The following is a 24,812-nucleotide window of genomic DNA, read 5'->3' as shown; positions in this document are numbered from 1 at the left end:
AAAATTAAAGGTAGATTCATTACTCATTTTTCAAACATAAAACTAATGAAATGACTTTGAAATAATAAATGCTAGCAAAAAAAATCAATAAATGGTTTCCTATTATTTATAAATACTATATAAGATTCTGAATAAAGAAATCTGAAGATGTACCCATGCTCATAACTGTAATAATCTTGTCCATATTCCTGGCCAGGATCAATTCCAGACTCCATGGATAACTCCTATTGTTCAAAAAGAGAAATTGCATTTGAAAACAAATTCTTATCACAGTTCAGCTCGAAGTAAGATTTCCACACCTAGAATTTGATGATTCTGAAAATATTCCTGCCAAAATAACTATAATTAAAAGTGTTATTTAAACACATTCCTTTTTTGTTTGTTTTCTGGCCACAAGTACTCACAAAAAATAAGATTGTATAATTAGACTTTACTTAAGGGAAGAGGAAGTAACTTTTTCCTAATTAAAAATCTCTTAATATTTTCAAATGAGTATATTCACTTATTCCTGAATGACTTTTAAAATTACAAATAGACAGTTAAACTTAACTGTATCTTCAATTACATTATTAATAGCCTTTGGAATTGACAAAAATTATAACATTATCTGTAGCATGTTTTCATCTTTCCACCAATGGTTTTCTATTATTCTCCCATTTATTTAAACTCTTTATCTAAAATTTTTTGATAATAATAATTTATACACTAATAAGAATCTGAGTTACTGTGTGATGTCTCCCAAGGATGATTACATTTTAAGGCACTTAATGCTACTTCTGGATTTAAGACTTTTTTTAAAATATTGTTTTACTTTGAGACAAGGTCTTGCTAAGTTGTCCAAGTAGGCCTCACTTTGACCTCCTCTTGTCTCAGCTTCCTGAATGGGAAGCTAGAATTGCAGGTATGCATTCTTACACCTGTCGAAGGCCTTCTTTAAATGAAGGGATCCTGTCAACATTTCTACTTCTAAACTCCAGATTATACTGATTTTTTTCAACTATGTTCTTATAAAAATATTTTTTCCTGAGGAATATATATTAGAATAATTTTCAACAACAATTAAATGTTAAATGTAATTTCCTTATATTTGCTTTTTTAATTCTGTTTTGACATGTTAAGAAATGACTAATCAAATTAAATTTGCAATAGAATAAGAGGATGAAAAAGCATAGCTATCTACAGGAAAATGGGTTGATATTTACTTAAGATTATATACTATTCCTAAGAATTAATTTCCTTAATCCAAGTGTACTAATGAGATGGGAAAAAATTGCCCTTGTCTGATGCCACAAATACATCACTTAGGAAGTGTGGAAATTAATAGCCTGCAAGATAAGTACAGATAATGACTTTTATTTTTGCTAAGATTGGCCAAACTGATTTAAAAATATTGAATTATTTGCCCTCAATCCTTAGAGAATGCCACCAAAAATATGGGTTTTTATTTTCTCTTGAAAAGCAGAAAGAGGGCAGCACAAATACCATGTTTCTACATGTCAAAGATCTAGATGGTAGTATGGTAACCATATTCTCTCTTGGTTACTACATCATGCCCAACCATAGTATTCAACCACACTATGCTACAACTATACTCACTATACTCATTATCACCTTAAATCTGCCACCTGCCTTTGTTTTGCATCTAATAAACTGCATTCTCTGGTTCCTATAGTTATTTAAAGTTTGTGACTGTTCTGCTCTACTAATAATCTACATAACAACTTTACAGTTTACAAATACTTTGAACCAAATGCAGAGATATTCAATTATGATGTTAAAACTAGATCAGTTTGCCCATCAAAATTACAGAAATTACAAATAAAAATAATAAACAATACTATGTGTTGGGAGGAACATGGGTTAACTGGGACCTTTATAGAATTCTAGAGAGATGATAAATTGGTAAAATCCTCGGGAAAATGTCAATAATAGTAAAATATATGTATCCATCTTTCAAATAAATTCAATTTATAATTATATACCCAAGAGTATTATGTACACTTGTGCACCAAAATGCATTATTTATGACAGCAAAAAATCAGAACCAATGCAAAAGCCCATGAGCTAAATACACCACATTACAGGTGAATCTCTCAAACAGAATGATCAGCAAAAGAAGTCACATACACATAAAAAACACTCATTATTCAGCTTGTATGTTCAAAAACAGACTAAGGTGTGTGCTACAAGCCAGTTGAGTGATTAGGAGAAGGAAAATCAGTATCTGGATGTCAACATAAAGGAGCTTCTGGAGATCTGGTAAAATGTGTTTGGGCATTCTTAATATGTAACCATATGAAAGGATTTGCACTTCTTTGTAGCTACAGGATTTATTCCAACAACAATAGCAACAAAAAATAAGAAGCAGGAAATGGGATTGGATTAAGAAAGAACAGTAAGAAATTAAAACAAAGTAATAGTGTAGATTTAAGTTGTTCAAACTAAAAAATTGAAAAAAGATAATGGTAACACAATGGTAAACTTACATTTTTGAGTCATCTAACAATGTAATACTTTCATTCTTTTAAAATGCACTAAGACTCGGAATCAATACATTTATACTTCTTGACCAATGTGTCTTTAATGTAATATACATAGATTAAGACTTTCAAGTGGTTTTAAAGTAGGATTTTAATAAATTCTGATAATAATATATGGACATGTTCTTTTTTCCTAGAGAGAGAGTAAGGCTCAGCTCTCCCTAACTACATTATATATCCAGCATCAATTACTTTGAAAGTGTAATAAAGCAGAGACAGGACTGGCATAGGTGCCCAGGAAACTCAGCAAGAGAGTCTTGACTCAGTCAGTCACTCTGCAGTGACTTAGCTGGAAAAAGAGGATAGAAATTAGCAGAAAAGAGTGACTTGAACTATGCCTTTTGAATGCTTATACAGCTCATGAATGAAGAGTAGAGAAACATCACTTCAAAAAAAGAAACAGAGGGCTGTGTGCTGTGGTGCATTCTATTAACACCAGTGAGTCAGAAGGCTGAGGTAGGAGGATCCCAAGTACAATCATAGACTGGGTAACTTAGCAAGACCCTGTCTTAAAATAAAAATTACAAAATACTAAAGAAGTAGTAGATGTAATAGCATTATCATGCCACTGGGTTTAATCCCTAGTACCGCAAAAACAAAAAGAAGGGGGAGGGGAAGCGAAGGGAAAGAGAGAGAGGAAAAGAGAGGAAATTAAGAAACTGGGGAAGGACCTAGTGACTGGTAAGACCCCTGAATTGACCTAAAAATTCAATGGAATGCTCCTCCTCTTTATGTACCATGCAGTCTCTTTTAGCATCTCTTTAGTTGGGAAATACTGAATTTTAGAAAATCATGCAAAATAATGTACTAAAAAATGATTTTATGGGTAGATCAAACATTTAATTTTATTTTAAAAATTAATATTTGTTGCTGATCAGAGAATATAAAGTTTATTTGGATCTTATTATTATAAACATCTATGTAAACCAAAACAACTATTATAACTATCATTTATTGAATTTCATCCTGCTACATTCCAATTGCTTAACTAGATATCAATATATTGGACATTGCTACCAACATTTTTTAGAATATGAAATTGATGTTCAGGAGGATGCATATCTTGCAGGGGTTTTACAGTTAATAATTGGTGTTTAGACTTTAACCTTGAGTTTACTGATTCTATATTCTGGAAATTCTTCTCTTCATGTAAATTTTTGTTAAAAATCTTTAAAACCTGGATATCCCTGCCACCCAGTCTCCAGATTATGATGACTAAATTCTAAGCAAGAAATGCCTCTCTTTAGAAAAGGTAGGATTCTGTTCTAAAGGAAAAAGACTAAAATGTTTATAAATGTACCTTATAAAAAACTAAATTTATCACAAAGAAAAGTATTTTAAACTAGCACTACATTATTTTTAATTTTGGCAATATATAGACATGCTATTATACATAAATAATATGAATTTATTATATAAACTTGAAAATTTTTTTCACATTTCAGAAAAAAAAATATCACAGACACTGTGCAACACACATGTGCCCAAAGACAGTATTTTGAATCAGGACAAATGTTAGCATTCTTTCTTTGGATTTTGCCTAATTTAGGTCTGACTTCAAGCATGGATCTGTTGAATCTCTATATACTTAGGTAAATACTGATCAGATTCATGAATTGCTTCATTCAATAATGGCTTATTTTAAATTTTTTTTTCAGTTTTTTTTATAGACCTTTATTTATTTATATGTGCTGCTGACACTCAAACCCAGTGCCTCACTCATGCCATGCCAGGCAAGTATACTACCACTGAGCCCCAGCCCCAGCCAGATGGCTTATTTTTTTTTTTAAAGAGAGAGTGAGAGAGGAGAGAGAGAGAGAGAGAGAGAGAGAGAGAGAGAGAGAGAGAGAGAGAGAATTTTCAATATTTATTTTTTAGTTCTCGGCGGACACAACATCTTTGGTTGGTATGTGGTGCTGAGGATCGAACCCGGGCCGCACGCATGCCAGGCAAGCGCGCTACCGCCTGAGCCACATCCCCAGCCCAGATGGCTTATTTTTAATAGAATATTATTTGCCTAATTTCTAGAGAATGATATTAAACATATGCAATTTGAGTTATCAAATATGTTTAGCATTTCTCTGGAAATGTAGCTTTTCTCTCTCTTGTAAAATTATACCATACTGGCAGCCACCCACTCTGTCTACATGTAAGATGAACATAAAAGTACTAAAGTCACATAAATATATTGTGAAGATTTAGTAGGGTTGAAAAGAAAATGAAAATTGATACCTCTGGTTTAAGAAGAGAAGGCCTCAGTAGTTGTTGTTGCTGCCAAAGGAAATTAAAAGAAAAAGATTTAGAAAATAATTCAGATGGGAAAAGTAGGTTATGGTTGAGAAGAGAGGGGGAAAAAAGGCGACAGCTTAAAACTGGTTACTTTGGGATTATGGTTCATTATTTATGTGACAGCTATCAAAAACATTAAATAATATTTTGGCTAATTCTCTATATTGGAACACTAAGTAATAAAGGATTCATTTGTTTAATTTCATAATTTTTTAATTAACACTAAATTTAATAACTGTAACAAAAAAAATCTAGAAAGATTTTTTAAGTTTCATAGCACAAAGAACCGTTTATGCTTCTAAGAGCACTTTAAACATGATATAATTATTTTTAACAAGTTTATATTTGTTTTAAATTGTCCCTCTTTTTTTCTCTCCAGTCATATTAAATATAATCAGATTCATTGGGAAGAACAGTAGAACACATAGAATGATACAGTTGTAGTGTATTTGAGATCATATTCAAGACATGATACCCATTCCTTCTACTTTTTATCAAAAGTCAATGGCGTTTTTATACAAAGTTTTTTGTGAATAGGAAAATCATTCACAAATGGTTAGTTTCATGATAATTTAGACTTTAACAGGATGAGACCAGGGCATAAAGTTTAAATTTAGGATTATCAACTCTTAGGGGCTCAATAATTATATCACACATCTTAAAGAAAGCACTGGAAAGGTGAGTAGAAGATTCTGGGAGATAATTCCATGAATGAAACATCTGTTGGACATGCACAATAAAGTAAATATTTAATTGAAGATTGGACATCTTATAATACAACTGTTAGTGAGTTAGTCTAGTTATGGCACTCATTTAAAGGTGAGGGAAGTTTTAGTTTGAGATGCTATAATCATGCCTGAAACCTGATATTCATACATGCATTCAACTTGATTTCTATATAATATAGGATTTGTGCATCCTAAAGTATAAGCCATTAAGGTCATATACTTATTTCTCTTGACTAAGAAGCCATATGTTAAATTTAACTAGGTTCTCAATAACTTCATTGTTAACATTATTTATAATATAGTGAGCCAAATGCTATGGATCAAAGTGCCAGGTATGTTCTCTGTAGACTGAGTCACAGTAATGCAGTAGAAAACTTAAATGTACTAACAATCAGAATTTAAAATAAATAAGTCAAACTCCATATAAAATAAATAAGTCAAACATCCAATATAGGGATAAGAAAAAGTTTTAGATTGGTATAAGACCAAACATTAAGCAATCCCATAATTTATAAATTAGATTATAATATTAGAAAGATAAATTTAAGGGAGTATGACAATACTAAGTAACTGTAATTCAGGACAAATAAATTTATCCTTGAAAATGTAAGCAATTGATCTTTGTTTATCCATTGAACCATACTCTTAAAACCTCAAAGAAGAGAAGCAACATATATAAAAGAAAAGAAGTAGAAAAGTTTATTTGCATGCTTTGGTTGAATTGAAGAAGAAGAATCTTGCTTCAAAACAAGTATATTAGTCCTGCCTATTACACAAATAATCTCCCAGGAATCTTGATATAACACCATAAATCCCTTACCTCTGGTGCATAACCTCTCCTGAAAGGCAGAAATAAAGAAAGAAGAATTAAACACCCAGATTTTCAGATTAAATTATAGATAAGGGCCATTTAAAAGAATCTGAGTAAAATAGATAACTTTTACTAAACACTGCCTAAGTGGGAAATATATTTTGTGGCATGAACAAGAAAGGAAGACCAAAGTTTTATGCCTGAATTACTAAAAGCAGTTATCACCCCAAGCCCTCATTTTGTATGTACAACAGAATATACAAAAAGTATTTTATCTAAATAGTGTATAGCAACACACATTTATGACTCCGTTGTGATCATTTGGGATAATAATAATCCAATGTATCTCTGTTCTATATGACCCTTGATCTATATAAAAAAATATTCAGTGGGAAAAAGATGTGTTTTTTATATATGAAGAATATAGTGGGCACAAGATGAAAAATTATCTCCATAACTAGAGTTTCATCTTCCAAATGATGGCAAGGTATATATTTATATATTTGCATATGTCAACTTAGTTGTAAGAATAATGAATTCAAAATATTGACTACATTTTAAGGGTCAATTATATCATTAGCAATACAGTCAAAATGTTAAATATAATAGCCAAATGTTCACTAGTGCATAAATCTTAATAAAGTTCATGGACCACAAATTGGTGTAGTATTTGACCATACTTGAGAAAGAAAAAAGGGCACAGCATATTCAATGTGAATGTAAGTAATTATAAGAAACTTATATTTATTATAAATTGAATGATTAACCTAAAGTATTAAATTGATGCTGTTGAACATACTATATGAAATTAATATACTACTATAGTGAAGATTTATTAGGAATTCCAACCAAACAACCTTTGTAAATATTTTTTTAAAAACTCCAAGGTCGTCATCAGATTAAAGTCTATTTATCTGAAAGCATCTTAATTTTTTAACACACTGTTTGCTGAAACTGTTGGTGATAAATTTAATTTAATATATTATAAATACTACTTTTTTAAAGAGTTCTATAGTGAATTTTATAGAGTGCCTATATGTTTCTGCTAATATTTGTGGGAATGATCATCCTTCTAATGCTTTTAAAAATTTAGACATTTCAACTTCCTTTCAATTTCTTTTAGAGAAAAATTAGAGAAAACTCATAGCTTGGTTTTAATAATGATAAATGAGCCATGTGAATCACACAAAAATACACAAACAAAAGTAACCGTTATTTTCTACATATTTCAATTTCTATTCATTATCAATATTTTCCCTAAATAACAGACATAAAAAATACTGTTTTTATTAATCTTTTTGTTGCCTTTCAGGTAGTTATTTATATTGCTTGGTTTAGCTCAAAGGAAGAAATAAAAGTGTTACAAAATAGAGTCAATGTTTATAATTCCCTGTATGTTTTCAAACCATAACTATTGATAGTTATAAAATCAGTAATATAATATTGATGCATTTTAATTTTAGCATATATTCAATGATATGTATTTTAAATAAGATATCTAATATCTTTTTAGAGATTGGTTGTCAGGTTGTAGAGATTAGGTTATTGAGCTTGTATACTCAAATAATATTTATAGGTTTCATATTACAGAAGATATTTTAACTGACGTTTATGAGGAACTCAGAGAACTCCAAATGCAATGTGTCAATGAAAGACTATTAAGTATAAAACAGAATGAATGTTTCATTTGAAAACTATAAAATATTAAAGAATTTAGATTAAACAAATATTAAAATATTATAGAAAAAGGCAATATAACAATTTAATAATGCTTAGGTCCTTACACAAAAATATTATTTGAATTTGTTATAATATTTTGTTGGTCACTAGTTAGAAATTTCAATATCAAGGAATTCTAAGTTTCACAAAAAGTTATATAAATTAGCTTAAAAATACACACACTCACATTAAATGCTCACATAATTGTGAAAAATACCTTGTCAGAGTCCGCCAACTAGCACAAGTTCTCATGCATATGACCAGCTGCCAACAAAAACTCCAACTGAAGTTTTTCAGTGAAAGAGAGAAAAAAATCAGGTTCAAGAACCCCGAGCAAGAAATTACTCTTGTTTCGGATGAAAAGAATCTGAAGCAGATGAGCTAATGAAAATAATTAAACTTACAGATTTTTTTAAAAAATATAACCTTGTTAATTAGTAATGCCAGATCAAATTCTCAAAGAAATGTCAGATAATATCAGGGCTGAACAAATCTTTAAGATGGCAAAATGTAGGCCCCTCAAACTATGTGAATATATTTAATTAACTATCAAGCTTAACTTGAATGGAAGTTTCTGTTATTTCAAAGAAATGAGATAATCTATGATAACAATCATAGATTATTTGCAAAATTTCTGCTGTTTCTTGGAACATACATATAGAGCTAATTTACAAATGTACCTTTCTCTGGGCAGACATATCTTCTTAAATATTAAAATTCCAGAAATAAAAAAATAATTGTACTTCCATTCAAAAATAGGGATTTCCACTAGATGAAATTCATTCCACATGTTTTATGGGCAAAACAAAGCAATTACTTAATGGTCACATACTATACATTATATACACATATACAGACATGCATATATATCATTGTATATAATAATATGTATATGCATGTATAAATATGAAATTGGGCTAAAATATGCTCAGTGAAGAATTTAGGAAGATTTTCCTTAGTTTAACTAATATTTAGGAATTTAACAAGAATAGAGCTCTAAGATATTAACAACTATTTGAACTAAAGAAATTTATTTCCATAGTATAAATTTTTATCTTCTTGCTGAAAACAAGGAGCAAAAGGCCTTGATAAAACTGGTGATAGTTCACCAAATATAATACCTCTTGATTTTGTATTTAAATTTAATATTATTTCATTTATTAAACTGGACATAAATATTTTCTTTGAAGGAGAATCTTTAAAATTATAATTAAAGAGATGATATAATAATGTGACAGAGCAAAATTAAATAGCACTTTAAACACTTGTGGGAACAATGAAATGTCTTACAAAAGTCAACATCTCAAGGTTTATTTGCATTATAAAGAAGAGAAGGGAATGCACAATGAGAAATAAATAAGACAGCAATTGAAAAAACTAAAAGATTTATCAAATTTATGAGCATACTAGTAAGACAAAAGCAAGCCAGAGTAAAGGATGTTGTTAAAAGAAAACAGATGACTACATATTATAGCACCTGGGGTTTATTTTGAAACACCTAAGCCTGTCATCCCCTACTTTTCTGAGTACATAGCATATTACTTTGGAAGTATTTCTTCCTACCAAATACATAGGCTTCAAGAGAACAAAACAAAAAAAGAAAAACAGAATATATGGTATGACTTTTAGCTTATTTTTAATAGGCTATCTTTTCCTGGAACATACATATGAAACAATGATCAAAAAGTAAAATGAAAGCATTGACATAATAAACAATCCTTTTTGTGAGGTTGGGTATCTAACTTTCATGCCCGTACCTCCCCATCAAAAACAGATTAAAATTACTTACTTTTCAAATAAATGTAGGACAAATAATGCTACTTTGTAGTTAAGAAAATTAAGGTAAATCTACTACATGAGTTAGTAGTGATGAAGTTAATAATCTTTTAAATTAAAACTATGGAAAAAAAACAGCATTGCATTGAGTTTGGGGTAAAACAGTAGAATCTTCTTTGATGTTCAAATTTGATGTTCAGCTTGAAGTTATGATCAACAAAAGATTCACAGTTAAAATAGGAAAATCAACATTACAGTGCAGTAGATTGACTGTGCGATTGTTTTTCAATTCCCTCCACGGTATTGTTTGAATTCTCCTGGTTTTGTTCAGATGTGATTCCCATATTTGTTATCTCTGAAGTGCAAGAAGTTTGAAGTTTTGAGATGTTTGTGGGTGGACGGTTCTTTTGTATTTGACTGTACATGTTAGCTATTGATTTTTCAAGTTCTGCTAAGTTTTTAATATGTTTGAGGATGCCTTTTGGTTCTTTTTGAGGGTCTGTCTTACACACTGATTTTGATGTGGATAGGTGCATTGTAGCAGCTTTGATTTCCTTGGCAGGAGTTATATATGTAGTGCATTTAATATCTGGTATACAAACACCCTCTGTGGATAGAGCTGAAGCTGAAGGAGGCCGTGGGCATGGAAGAGGAGGAGGTGGTGGAGGTAGAGGAGGAAAGGGGGGTAGAGAAAAAGAAGCAGGGGGAAAAACAGTAGGAACAGAACGAGGAAGAGGTGGAAGAGGAGGAGGACTACAAGGAGGAGGAGGAGGAGGAGGAGGAAAGGAAAAAGAAAAGGGAGTTAGGACAAGAGAAGGAGCAGGGGGAGGAGGAGGAGGAAGAGGTGGAGGAGAAGGAGGGGAAGGAGACAAGACAGAGATGTTACATGGATGGGGAAGATTTTCAAAAACGTTCCTTTTGGTTTCAATATCCAACATACACGGGGGTGTTTGTCTCTTAAAGACTGAAGAATTTGAAACGCAAGACCTTGCAGGAGAAAGTTCCAAAGAGCATTCAGTAGGAGAAGTGATAACATCAGACTCTGATTTGAGTTCCACACTTCTTGAAATAGTTGGCAAAGTGGAGAAAGAGAGGTGAGACCAAGAAGAAGAAAATGAAGAGTCTGAAGCTAGAGATTTCAATTGTTCGGTTTCTTTCATAGCCAGTGGTTCACCTTGCCTTATTTCTTCTCTCTTGGTCAGATATGTATCTTTGGTTGTAAACAATGGATTACTACTACCATTTTTGTTGGAGTAGCTTCCATTGCTTTTATTTTCAGCTTTTTGCCAGGTGTTCTGCCATTGCATCAGATCTATGGTTTCTGGTCTGTTTGGAACCTTCCGCATCAGTCTCCTAGGTAAGCTGACTGGCTGGTTCCACATCCTCTCAATCTTTTCTCTTGGGCCCCTCAGGGACTGACTCTTGACTTGTGTTCCCACTAAAAATGGGTCTTCAAAATCTGTTCTCAAGGAAATGTCTGAATGTGTTGATATTGGACCTATTTTTTCCTTATAAAGGGGGTTATAAGTACTTAAGCCGTCCTTATCGGATAGAAATGTGAAGTTTCTTGGAGACTTCTGTTGGTTGTTTTTAAGTGATCCATCTACATGAGCTGGCTTGTGAGCCTCAATGGTATTGGAAGAAAAGGGCATCACAACTTGCTGATTTGTCCTGTCTTCTGAGAGTGAGTTATTTCCCCTGCTTTGTTGAAAATGGTAGAGAAGGAAAAGACTTGAAAGAAAAGAAGATAATGAAATGTAAGGAAACAATTTGTGACAGCTTTCATGAGAAAGATGTTTTTATGGTTCTCATTACTACTTCAAAATATAAAATGCCAAACAACACTAATTTACTGAAGCAAAACATTACTTTCAAATTCCTATTCTCAAAAAGATAAGGCAGTAAAATCTTGAGAGTTGGGAGTAGCATTAAAAAAAAAATATTAAAAAAGATGTGTCAGTCTCTAGACTGCTTTTTTTCCCCCACCCCAGTTAGTTTGATACAGCAAAGTATCCAGCTCTTCACATAACAGTTCACTCATGTATAAATCACAATGCTCCAAATTAAAGACAAGCAACTTGGCCTTTGATTCTGTATCCTTGGCCTTGCTTGAGGATGCTCAGAGCTGACAGTAATGCATAAAAGATCCTTGGCTGTATCTGAATCAGTATATCTCCACTATCCTTCATCTCGATAATTCTGGCCTAGAGCTAAAAGTACTCTGATCTGTGAGAAATTTTGCAAAAGAATACAGAAAGGAATATTTTATTTTTCAGATTATGAGAATTAACAGTCCACAAACACAGAGGGAGACTTCTCACAAAATTCAAAATCACAATTGAATTTATGCTATAATCCTGAAGAGAGATGATCTTCCTGTTTAAATTTTAACTTAATTTTAAAACATTATAAATAATGCCAATTGGCCGAGGAGCTGCTGGTATTTCCTTCATTTAATTTTTAGAAAAGACTTCCCTTACTGAGAATATTTATATTAAAATTATATGGCTTTAATGTCATTGAAGATTTGCTCCTCTGTAAATGGTGAATCATAGGTAGCTTTGAGATATAAACAAATTTGGAAAAGCCAAAGAACACAAATTAAGTGCCTTTATTGAAAGCTTGGGGACCTTCCTCCAGAAAGTTTGGGTAGTAGAGTTTAAATTTGTCTCTAATTAGGGTTTACTCTCCAGTGCAAACAGGATACCAAATTTATTTTAGTAGTTGTTTAATATTTACATTCCATTAAAAATGGAAATAAAAGGGGGAATATTTTGAATAAGAACTAAATAGCCACATTGAAAAATCAGGGTAATAGTTTAGGCAATAAAATGATGTATAAAGCTAAAGTTGTTAACATGTCATGTGGCAAAAATACACAAGTTCTAAAAAGAATGCTACGTGATGGACCTAGAGTTTCAGCCCCATCTGAGTGATTCAGAAAGTGCTGACAATTTGGAATAATCTGACAGCCAACACTTTTATGTTTTCTGATATTGGAGAGACATTTTTAAAGTATGTAAAAATTCATTTAACTGCACATTACTTGGTCATTGCTTTTGTGGACATCTGGTCTTGATTTGCTCTCTCTTGGACAAAATGATCTAAATAATGATATCACATAATTTATAATTTAAGGGAATCTATAAATATTTTTGTATTCAATTAAAAACAAAGATAGCTTGAAAGCCAGGCTTGTCACTGCAAATATTGGTTTTAAGCTCAGGCATTTCAAGACACCAAAAGTAAATTGGATGTGGAAGATAATGTTTTCCTTTTAAAAGAAAATGATTCTGTGGTAAAAGATGAAGATCACTGTAGTTATAGTAAAATACCATTTAGTATATTCTAGCATATCTATTTTCTAATGCCCTTGTATTAGAATGATATTATTTACTTACTTATGCCTATGTATCCACAGGTGAGAAAGAGAAAACATGTGATAGAAAAAAGAAAGTTTTAACTATAGTTAATTTGAGATGATTATAAAAATACTAGCAGGAATTTCTTTAAACATTTAATACTTATATTCAAGAAAAAAATTCATGAGTTTTTAAATATTTTCTGTGTGTTTATTAAGAATGATATTTAATAATGTCCTAAATAAAATCACATGGTATATATTTGGATGTTTTATCACAAAAAATATATCCAGCAATGTATCTATTATATATATATAATATATTACATATATTATATATATATAATTGGCCTGTATGAAACATGAATAATTATAATCCTAAAATAGAAATTTTAAATGAGACTACAAATTGCTATGCCTTAACTCTAACAAATAGATTAATGCACACTAATTTATAAAGAATATACATTTTGTTTGGGAGAAAGTGAAGTACCATGATGTACCATAGAAGTACCATGATGACTATTATAGAACAAATTTTAAATTATGTGAAGTTATTGATTACTTATTGAAGACATTTACAAAATGAGTTGATATTTTTTATTCTTCAAAATGATTTCAAATAATTCACTTGGAGTCAGTTTATTTTATAGTACCCTATCATTAGAATTCCTATTAAAGTTTTTAAATAGATAAGTTAAACATTTCCTAAAGATAATTAAATACAAAGAACTTAAAATATTTTAACACATATAACTACAAAATATCTTACTAAATCTATTATAATTTTTCTAGTAAAAGTAGTTCACAAATGTGGCTTCTTGGAAATCACCATTTTGAAACTACTTTGAATTCAGATGCCTGTCTTTGTTAAAATTCTCACATACCATTCATTCTTATCATATAGAAACACACTTAACTTTACACATGCTGCTTTTTTTTTTCTTTCTAAAGTTGTTGCTGGCAGAGGTGGTTAAAGAGATTGAAGAGAATCAAATCATATTGGCTCAATTCCTACATTCACCAGTAGTTCAAAAAAAGACCCTCATTTTCAACTTATGAAAAACAGTGAAAACATGTAATTGAAGCAAATATCCCATATTGTATTATTATTTTAGAGATAGAATGTCACATATTAAACACAATTTTAAATTTAGTTTTAGTCAAAATAGCATTAATAACAATTTTAATATTACTGAAACTAGACAGAATCTAGTATAAAATTATAATATAGCAAACAAATAATAATACCTCTGCTTAAACCATTTTTCTAATTAACAGGTGAATTTCATTATTTTTAAGGCTTGCTTTACTCCTACTAGTAAATGCTACAAATATAGAGATATGTTTCAGTCCCTCTACTTAACCAAATTATAGTTAATAAAAGGGTTTCTGAATTTAATTTAGCTGTATTCAAACATTTATAAATATGTTTGGTAGTTTTATAGAACGTTACAAAGAATTACTCTTGAATCTTAAAAATATAAACAAGTTAAACATAACCAAAAAAATCAGATTATATGAATACAATCATTTGACAGATACAGCTTTTAAGTCTTTTAACACTAAGTTGTCTTTTTTAAAGATATGACTTAATACTGTTTGGAGATTCTAAGTAGTATAGGAGAAATATTGAGCAACCATAGCAATCTATCTGTATTTCACCACACATTGTCATATTTTCTGCCAAAGTTTTTGCAAAAAGGTGAGATGTGACTATTATGTGAAACTTTTAAGAAAGATTGTGCCAATATTACTTATAAAATCAATATTACTAAACAATGTTTGTTGCAAGATTAGGAAGCCCAGAATACTCTTGAATTTATGTTAATGTGGACTGGTGACCATTCTACAGTTACTCAATGAAATAGAAGTAAGAATAATATAATGAAAATTATTTTCTGTATGTAGTTGGACATTTAATACATGGATTCATTTTATGCAGGTCTTAAGATCTTATATAATGGCACCAAATAGTGTCCTATAAAAGGCCATGATTTTAAACTATAGAATTTAGTTTCAATTACAAATTGGGGGTTTAGATTTGATCCCAAATAAGGAATGACTGTTTTAGGATTGTTTAATTTTTCATCTCATGTGTAAAAACTTTTTCCCCAGATTTTTTTAGGGGATGATGTCTGTATGACCATGGCATCAGAGAGAGTCCATATAATATTAATGTCCTAGGAATACATTTATAATTGTTTTCTCAAGTACTACTTTTCTCTTAGATTTTTTTTCTTTTGCTATTACTTTTAAACTTTGGTTCTGAACTTATTTTTTCTGTTTATATATAAAAATGAAATTTTATTTAATTTCAGTCCAATAGACTGAAAATGCATTTCTTCATCTGGGTTAGAATTAAACACACCACTCCGTATCCCACAAAACCCATTTACTTCCCAAAGTTTCTGAAAGGCTACTTACATTGCGCTGTCTCCAAGTTCTTCATAGAGATGTGCCCCTGGAGGTGGTGGGGGTGGTGGAGGCGCTGCCATTGGAGTGGGAGCTGGTGCTGCTGGCTTTGCTGCAGGTAGTGCAGACTGAATTCGTGCTGTCTTGGTGCATTCAGCTTGCCGTCTTGGATAAAGTAAGATTGTTTTGTAAAATTCTTTTTAGAAATCATATGCTTTTTAGCAAGCTATCTTAATAATGATGTTCAGTTATCAGAGGAGCCCACTTATAATATTTTACATAATTATTTGAATTCATAGAATGATACTGTGACAGAAGCATCCTCAGAAATATCACTGACTTATACCTGTCCTTCAGTTCTTTAAAATATTTGCTCCTTGAAGAAGGGGGAAAATTAATAGGAGTACTTGCAAGATAAATTAAGTAATAATTTTAAAGTTACAGCTAAAGGAAATAAGTTGTAGTATTGTATGATTGCATAGTAGGGTGACTATAGATAACACTAATGCAGTGTATATTTTGAAAAAGTAGGAAAAAAAAGGATTTTTAATGTTTTTACACAAATAAACTCTATGTATTTGAAGATACAGATAAGCTTACCTTGAATTCAACATTACACAATATATGTATATATAAAAACAATAAATGGAACTCCATCAATGTGTACAATTTTATATGTCCATTAAAATTTTAAAAATAATTTTATAACTATATTGCATAATTAAAAGTTTAATGGATATCTTCATTAAATGAGGCATATAAAAGATATTTTTCCTTTATTTTCATCTATTTTGAGAAAAGTTATTTAAAAACTGTTCAAATACTTTTGACATTACTTCACAGGGGCTGTGAGGTGTGCACATACAGAAGGGAGATTTGGTTAGATGTGGTATTTTTTTTTTATTCTTAGGAATACTTGTGATTCTTGTGTTAGAGATGGATCACTGTCTTTTTATTATTATGGGCACATATTGCTAAAGGGTACAAATGATTAGAACACTTTATTTCATATTTACTTCAGTTATATCCAATTCTAAAATCAGCTCAATTCCATATATATCAAACCAAAGAGTGCACAACTCTTATAAATGCCAGTCAAATAATTAGTACATAGTTTTGAACAGGATGACCACTTGATCAACATGATATATGGCTTCTATTTTTCTATTACATAAAATCATGTGCAAAATATCCATAATTATACTTACACTTTAAACCTGTTTAGGAAAGCAATGAGTAAGAAAAAAGAGAAAATCACATTAGAGATATTGTGCTCATAATATTTTAACATATAACTTATTCTAAATCATGAATAATTTACTGGTTAAACTCATAGTGACTGTTAACGATATAGTAGGGAGACTAAGGATTTCAATTCAAAAAATGAAAGGCACTTCATTATTACCATTATAGTTATACAAGGGGCTAAAACATTCATTACAGGAAAATAAATAAATGAGCTAAATGGAATAGGAAAAACTGGATTAAAACACAGTGACGTGAATTTCAATTCTAACAGAAATGAAAAATTGAAGATGATCTGGTCTTTCGAATTGACTTGTTGGTTCACTCAGCTTGAAGAAAATTAAAGGAATGAAGTGAGTCTTACAGTAAGCACTGATTACACTCTTGGCCTTACTTTGAAGCTGAAATTGGAAGGTAGAACTGCAGAGTATCAAATTCATTACAATTTTCATCATATTTGCTTTGTACTTTTTTATACCTAGCAAATTTCAAAGACACATCATTATATAAAAGAATAGCTAGCCATTTTAATCTTATTTACAGGCAAAATTTGAAGGTACAAACATTAGGTCTTTACATGTTAGAATTTTTCTTTGATATATGAGCAGAGCAAAACTCATTTTGTGTGATTCTGTTAATCTACAAAAGAAGTAATAACTGAAATAAATGTGTACTAAAAAGAAAATTAAATAATCATCTATAAAACATTTAAGTATAAGCATCTTAATTTTTTTTAAATTTCAGACTGCTGATAATATCACATGAATGCTTCAGTTTTGATCACTGTATTGCATGTCAAATATAAGAACTTTTCTCACTAATTTTCTTTCCTATCAGGATATAAAATTGCTCCTTTGGGAAACAGATGGATGAAAAAGGACAACTAACAATACAGAATAAACTTGAAAATTAATATTGGATTAGTGGATTAATAATCTAAAATAATTTTCCCAGTATCATTTGTTCAGATTTAGTATATCATACCTTCAGATTTAGTATATTGATTGACATATTAAGGAAACATTAAGCTCCAATATATCAACCTAAATATTATGTTGACAACTTCACATTGTTTTTGTGATGAAAATATTCCTCTAAAATCTTCATGTAGATCATAATTTTCCAACTTCAGGTTGAAATCACCTTACCATACTCAATTCAGAAGGAAGTTTTCAGTGTTTGAGAGTTTACTTTTTCAGTAAACATTTTACATAATTAATAACAGCTCTACTACTATTTCTTACTACTTGTTACATCAAGTAATTTATATAATTCATGATGTCTGTTATTTATTTTCTCTTTGTAGCACCCTCAGAGTTACCTAACTTCTTGACCAACTTTCTATTTTTTTTTTCAGTAGAGATATATTTAAAATGTGTATGCATCAGTCACAAAGTTTCTGATACCTAATATCAAATCAAGGATATTGCTATTGTGCCTTAACTATATACATTTAAATAGTAATAATTACTTGATTATTTTGAAGGGTCAAATAACTTTTTAAGCACAGATATTATAAATGGAAGAGTTTCACTGTAGGAAATGGAAAATTAAGGCTCTACTCAGTCAAAACATGTTACCAGCTATTATAAGACAGCTTAGATCAAGGAAGGAAGAAACCACATGGAGAATTACATGTGATATGCTATGATTTTATTATGATTTTGTTAACACTATCATCATCTGCATGGAGGTCAATTTAGCCATATGGATGAAAACCTATTATGGCAATATGTGAGGTTTCATACCTGTGTTTGGAACTTTGTAAAATGGGTATACGGATATAAGATTATATTGTTATATTCTCTAGGATACTTATGAGCTTCTCTCAGGAGGGATTTAATCCAAAGAATGAATAAAACCACAGGAAATAAGCTAATCCTCCTACTGAAGGAGATTATATTAGGAGCACAGGGACCTTGAGCTGTACATGAGAAGCTTGTGGAAAGCTTGTAATGTTTTCCTTTTGAGGAAGGTGATTTGGTTCAAAAAAGATAAAGCAATCCCAGAATGGTTGAATTACCAATATTTTTCAACTACAAAGCCACATTACAAGAGATGATTTTCTATAGGTCTTCAAAGAACAATCCATGTTTAGTGTCCTTGAATACTTACTGTCTGTAGCTGACTAAGACCACCAAGATGGCAGGAATACAGCAGAGGATGATGATGAAGGCCAGAGCCAACAGAGCCCCTTCTGTGTATCCTAAACTTTCTCCTCGCTTTTTAATGCTGGTCACTGCCTCTGGAGTTCGGATCTGCAGAATGCGCCCTCCTTCCCCATAATATGGTTGAAAATCTTTATTGATATCAAGCAGCTTGCCATCCAAAAATCTTTATGATTAGATAAATAGTAAAATTAATGACACTAGAAAAGAAAGGGCCATTTTAAAATGAAATAATAATATGAAATATTTTATTATCTTTAATTTTAAAACAAACTGAGAGTGTTATGAATAATAAAGGTATTACACTGTGGAGGAGAATCAAGGAATGGAATAATTATCACTTAATGTATAAGAAGAATCAGCAATAAAGAAGAGTTAAGTATATATCTGTATAAATCAATGCTGTTAATGATAATGTCCCTTACTTTCAATATCACTAAACCTCCAACATCAAAATAATTGACATCATTAAGGTATTCAGATGGAGTATAATATAATATTCCAAAGTAGACAGCACTGTTTAAAATTATATTCATTCATTTTCTCTTGTGTCTTCAATATGATCTTGAAGACACACAATACTGATGGACTACAGCCCAGATTCTGACACCATTATGGAAATAAGTCTGAGACTCCAACCTAAATCTTGAGATTCACAATAAACGTTTTCTACCACATCATCTTAAATGCCAACATTCTCAAACCTCAAAGTGAAACAATGTTTTATAGGAAGAACATGAACAAATATTTTTTCTGCCTGGGAAAAATAGATTAAATCAATGATACAGGTAGAAATTATTGTAGTCAGGAAGACAAGAAATAGTGGCCAAGTTAATCCAATTATTCTTGAAAATCTTTCCTCTAAATAACACTATGTTAACTATAGATATTACACTGTCGAGGAGAATCAAGGAATAATTATCACTTAATCTTATTATTTGGCTATATATTTTATACTGTGATTAGTAGGCAGTATATTTTTTCAAAATTCCTGGGTAACTTCTTTACAGTCTTTTATAAATGTTAAAATCAGTACACTTAATATTCTTAATACTACAGAACCACAAGATGTTTAAGTTATTCTTACTTTAGGATTTTTTATTTAAAGTCCAATGTTTTAATATTAAAAATTGGAAAAATAGAATATTTCAAGAAAAAGAAAATTACACATGGCTCTGTGATGCAAAGCAACTGTACTCACTGCTAAGATCTAGGTATACTAAAAATCATTTTTTAATTAAAAATGTTGTTATAATATTTTGATTAGAAAGCATAAAAGAGTAAAAATATTTTAAAATTGTGTTTACTAATACAAAATTACCATCCTTAAGTTGAAAACCATGGAAAACATAAAGACTTGTGAAAAAAAAAGCTTTAAATGGCTCTAAATTTTATCATCAAAATATAAAATGGTAGTTACCAAAGGCTAGGGAGAGCAGAAAGGTGAGAAAATGAGGAAAGGTTGACCACTGAGCCATACCCCTATCCTTATTTTGTGTTACATTTAGAGACAGAGTCTCAATGAGTTGCTTAGCATCTTGCTTTTGCTCAGACTGGCTGTGAACTCTTGATCCTCCTGCCTCAGCCTCCCAAGAGGCTGGGATTATACGAGTACCCCTGGCATCAGGTAAAGTAAAATATTCTAATTATCTCTTGCATAGTAGGATGACCATAAATATTATGGACTTTATATTTAAAAAAGCTTGAAGAAAGGATTCTGAATATTTTCACTATAAGGAAATGATATGTTTAAGAAGATAGGTGCGTTTAACTTAATTTAAGCAACATACCGTACATTATAGGAAAACATCCACAATTCCCCAGAAAACACATAATTTTCTCTTGTATGAAATTTAAAAATAGCCAAATGTCATGTTTTTGCACTTTTACAGTGTATTTATGCCTTTTTGAAACTATTTGTTCTAATTTTTAGCATGACCATGCAAATTTTAAATTTATTTAAAACCCCGTTCAGAACTTTCATATATGAAAACAAGATGCTTGGTATCAGATGAATTCTGATAGCTAGTTTATTAGTCTTCCAATTTAAGAAACCTAGTGGCCCAGATAATTCAATTTTGGTTTTAAAGCTACATACTTTCTTAACTTAAATTTTCATACTGCAATATAATACAATTAGGATGCCTTTAAAAAACATATCTGGTATTTATAGATGAAAAATAAACCTTTTATAACAATTTTCCTAGGTGATTTTTACATGTAGAACAATATAGTAAAGTTTTAATCACTTTGTTTGATATTTTTATCAGATAAAGAAATATATTCTCAATGAAATATAGATTAAGAATTGAATCACAAGAAATATATTTTTTTAAACTGGGAAAGATCAGAACCAGAAGGTGATCATTACTTACAGGGATAATCTGCCCCTTTCAAATGGAATTGATTTGACAGATCTCAATTTATTGGACTCTTGTTCAAACCATGTAAGAAGAATTCTTATTCATACAGGTGTTCCCCTCTGAACTGTTATCTAGACTACTGATCTACTTTTTGTACATTTAAGCAGCTTGACTAGTTAAATATTTTTGAGTCAAAACATTTTTTTTCTTGCAACATGGTGAATTTTGTTTTATTGCTCTTTGGAATTTTATCAGGCAAATGAGATGTATTTTATAAAGCCATAAAAGAAAATGAGAAAAAAATAAGCTAATATTTTGATAAACTAGTATGTATATATTCATTGTAAGATTAAAGCAACAGAAACCCACAAATAAAGAGGCATTTTTACTCCCTCTGAAACTCTTTTCCATGGATGTATACAAGAGAGATTAGGAACGAGATAAGAGACAAGAGAAAATTTTTATTCATGGTGCAAGAACAGGAAAGAAAGAATCCGTTAAAGCTGTGGCATGGGCAGAAACACCGAGGCCATTTCCCAGAAATGATCTCACACGCGTAAACTATCCCCTTCCCTAGAGTTCAGGTGAAGGTGTACGTTTTACTTTTGCGTAAACCAAAATTGACTATACCTAAAAGAGGAACAGTAGGTCCCCTGGGCCTAGTATCCTTTGAAGCAGTACAAAATACAGGTTTCATGCTGGTTGGGGAAATACAAAGGACTCACACTTGGCAAAACAAAACAAACCAAAACAAAACAAAACAAAAAACCTTATCCAATGCAATGTGTGGCTGTCATAAGATGGAGAGGGCAAAATCTGAAAAACACCAGCCCAATGTCTGAACACAGCTACATAAGGATTAGCTAGATTAGTCTTCCAATATAAGAAATAATTCAATTTTGGTTTTGAAAGTACATATGTTCTTAACTTAAATTTTCATGCTGCAACATAAGACAATGGGGATGTCTTTTCTGAAACCTATCTGGTTTTTATAGATGATAATCAAAGGAACCCCCATCCCACACCCATCCTTGGATTAAGATTGGAACCAAGCCACATGGAAGAGCAGCATAATACTGCTAGAGAGAAAAGAGGAAGGGGAGGACTCTCTCCATGGCCGAGGACTGCAGGGACCATTAGCAGGGAAGGGTCGAGGAAGGAGTATGAGAACACCCCAGCACTTTAGTCTCTATTCTAAGAATGTGTCAACCACATTCCACCAGGAGAAAATGTGAACTTTGTAACACACTGAAAGTAATGACTGTTCCAAAATATAACTCCTGAATAGATTTACTCAAGAGAAAAGGGGATGTGTGCATGTACTGACATAAACTCCCCATTAGTTCTTACTGTTTTACATATCTGGTAGTCAACCAAATAAAACACAAATAGACTGTAAAAGAAAAGAAGCACACTAGTCAAGTAAGAAAGAAAATAAGAGAACCAGACACAGATAACCTAGATATTGGAAATACCAGAAAGGAACTTGGATACTACTCTGAAGAATATACAATAGAATTCAGGAGAAAGTGGAAAGCGTATGTGAACATGGAGAGATTCTGTACAATGTTGGAAACTATAAAAAATAATCTAATGGGAATGCTAAAGATTTCTATTTAAAACAACATTAAGATGAAGAATTTCTTTAATGAACTCATCAATAGGCTTACATAGATGAATCCATAACTTAGGGCAAGAAAAAGTACCCAAACTAAAATACAAAGATAACAGTGGGAGGGGAGGAGCACCAGAATAGAGATCCAAACACCATAAAGAAAACTGGATTCTGATTGCAGTCCCAGAAAGGGAATAAGGAGGAAATGGGGCTTAACAACTATGTGAAGATCCTCAGTATTACTAACAACATTTATTGAAAACTGTTCTTTCCCCAAGTCTAAATTATTGTCGACTTTGTCAAGAAGCAGGTGGGTATAAAGGTGTAGAACTATTTCTGATTCTGTGTTCTGTTCATTGGTCTATGTGTGTTTTGATGGCAGTAGCTTGTTTTACAGTATATTTTGAAGCCAGGTAGTGTACTGAGTTTGTTCATTTTGCTTAACATTATTTTGGCTATTCAGGTCTTTTCTGTTTCCATATGAAATTGGACTCTTTTTTTCCCCCATATCTCTGTGAAGAAGGCTATCACTATTTTGAAAGGGGTTGTACTCAATCCGAAGATTGGGGTATTATAATCATTTCCACAATACTCATTCTTATCTAAGAGGAGTATTTCAAAAATGGTTCTAGACTGGGCAAATATAATACACAAGAAGTAGAGGATGGTTATTTGAGTCCAGTTTGGAGAAATCAGAAATAACAAATAATTTTAATAAATTTCCCTTTTATGTGATAAAATGTTCTCAAATTGATTATGGTAATGGTTGCACAACTCTGAACACTAAGAACTACTGTATTAAACACCACGTTAAGTGGGTAATTACATGGAATTGCATCTCAAAAATGATTTAAAAGGTAAGTATTTGAAGAGAAAATTCTGAGGAATATTCTAGAAGGAAAAACAATAAAAATACCAAAAATAAAGAAACAAACAAAAATGTGGGTACAATGAGTTCAAAACAAGATAAAAGTGATATATATTTATTACAGAGAATTAATCAACTCACATATCCACAAATACAAAAAAATCAAAATACCAGTAGACTTGCCAAGCAATATAAATCATTTACATGTCATTAAGAATCATTCCAGTCATCTTCATGTCTGTAAAGTGTTTTATTTTTTGTGTTTGATTAACTTAAAGCCATTTTATAATATTAAGGTTAACTTACTAAAGTAATTATTATTGTTGATTTTATTATTATTTGTTTCTAATCATATGACCTGAGAATTCCAACATCTTCAGTTACTTAGATTTAAGGATAAAGAAAAATTGAAAGAATAACCCTATATCCACTGCCCTGGAGATGAGATAACAATTGAATATTCTGGAATACTTGTCCAGTGTTAAAAACTAAATTTTCAGTAACTTTTATTATTAATCATTATTAATGATGATACATGTACATTAGCAGCCTTGGAAATCATGTGTGTATAAAATTTTATTGTAAAGTATTTCAAGGAACAATTAAAATGTAAAATGAGACCAGTATTTCTCAAGATAAAAACTGGTAAGGCTAAATTTTAATAATTCATGGCAACTCTACCCTCTTCTCAGCATAAATTATGTTTTTAAAATTCATCAGTATTCTCTACTGTTTTTTCCCCAAATATTGTATCTCTAACATGTGTGACAGTGTAATTCAAATTATAATTACTATTATTTTTCTTTTTAAAACCAGGCATATGTCCCAAAAAATAAACTTTTTTACACTTAGGAAAATCATTCTAAACCCAATCTATTATCAAATTTTATGATAAAACAAGTTTACAAAGAAAA

At 30.9% G+C, this 24,812-nt stretch overlaps 1 protein-coding gene across 4 annotated transcripts in view; it reads right to left on the bottom strand.

The window, feature by feature from the left end:
- Positions 1–24,812, bottom strand: part of Pcdh15 (protocadherin related 15) — a 1,597,439-nt gene that overhangs the window by 4,029 nt on the left and 1,568,598 nt on the right. For 3 of the 4 annotated variants that reach the window (XM_078041965.1, XM_078041960.1, XM_078041962.1), the window contains one exon: positions 15,684–19,218. In XM_078041965.1, the coding sequence (XP_077898091.1) occupies positions 18,996–19,218 (223 nt within the window). In that variant the 3' untranslated portion in view covers positions 15,684–18,995. Of the gene's footprint in view, positions 1–13,264; positions 13,271–15,651; positions 19,219–24,812 lie in introns of those variants that run through there. The other variant, XM_078041968.1, reaches the window with a different exon arrangement.

This window comes from Ictidomys tridecemlineatus, chromosome 1, assembly GCF_052094955.1.
Source record: "Ictidomys tridecemlineatus isolate mIctTri1 chromosome 1, mIctTri1.hap1, whole genome shotgun sequence".
In the NCBI taxonomy this organism is placed as follows: domain Eukaryota; kingdom Metazoa; phylum Chordata; class Mammalia; order Rodentia; family Sciuridae; genus Ictidomys; species Ictidomys tridecemlineatus.
Note: the sequence above shows the minus strand (reverse complement) of the source record. Positions and strands in the feature narration are given on the sequence as shown.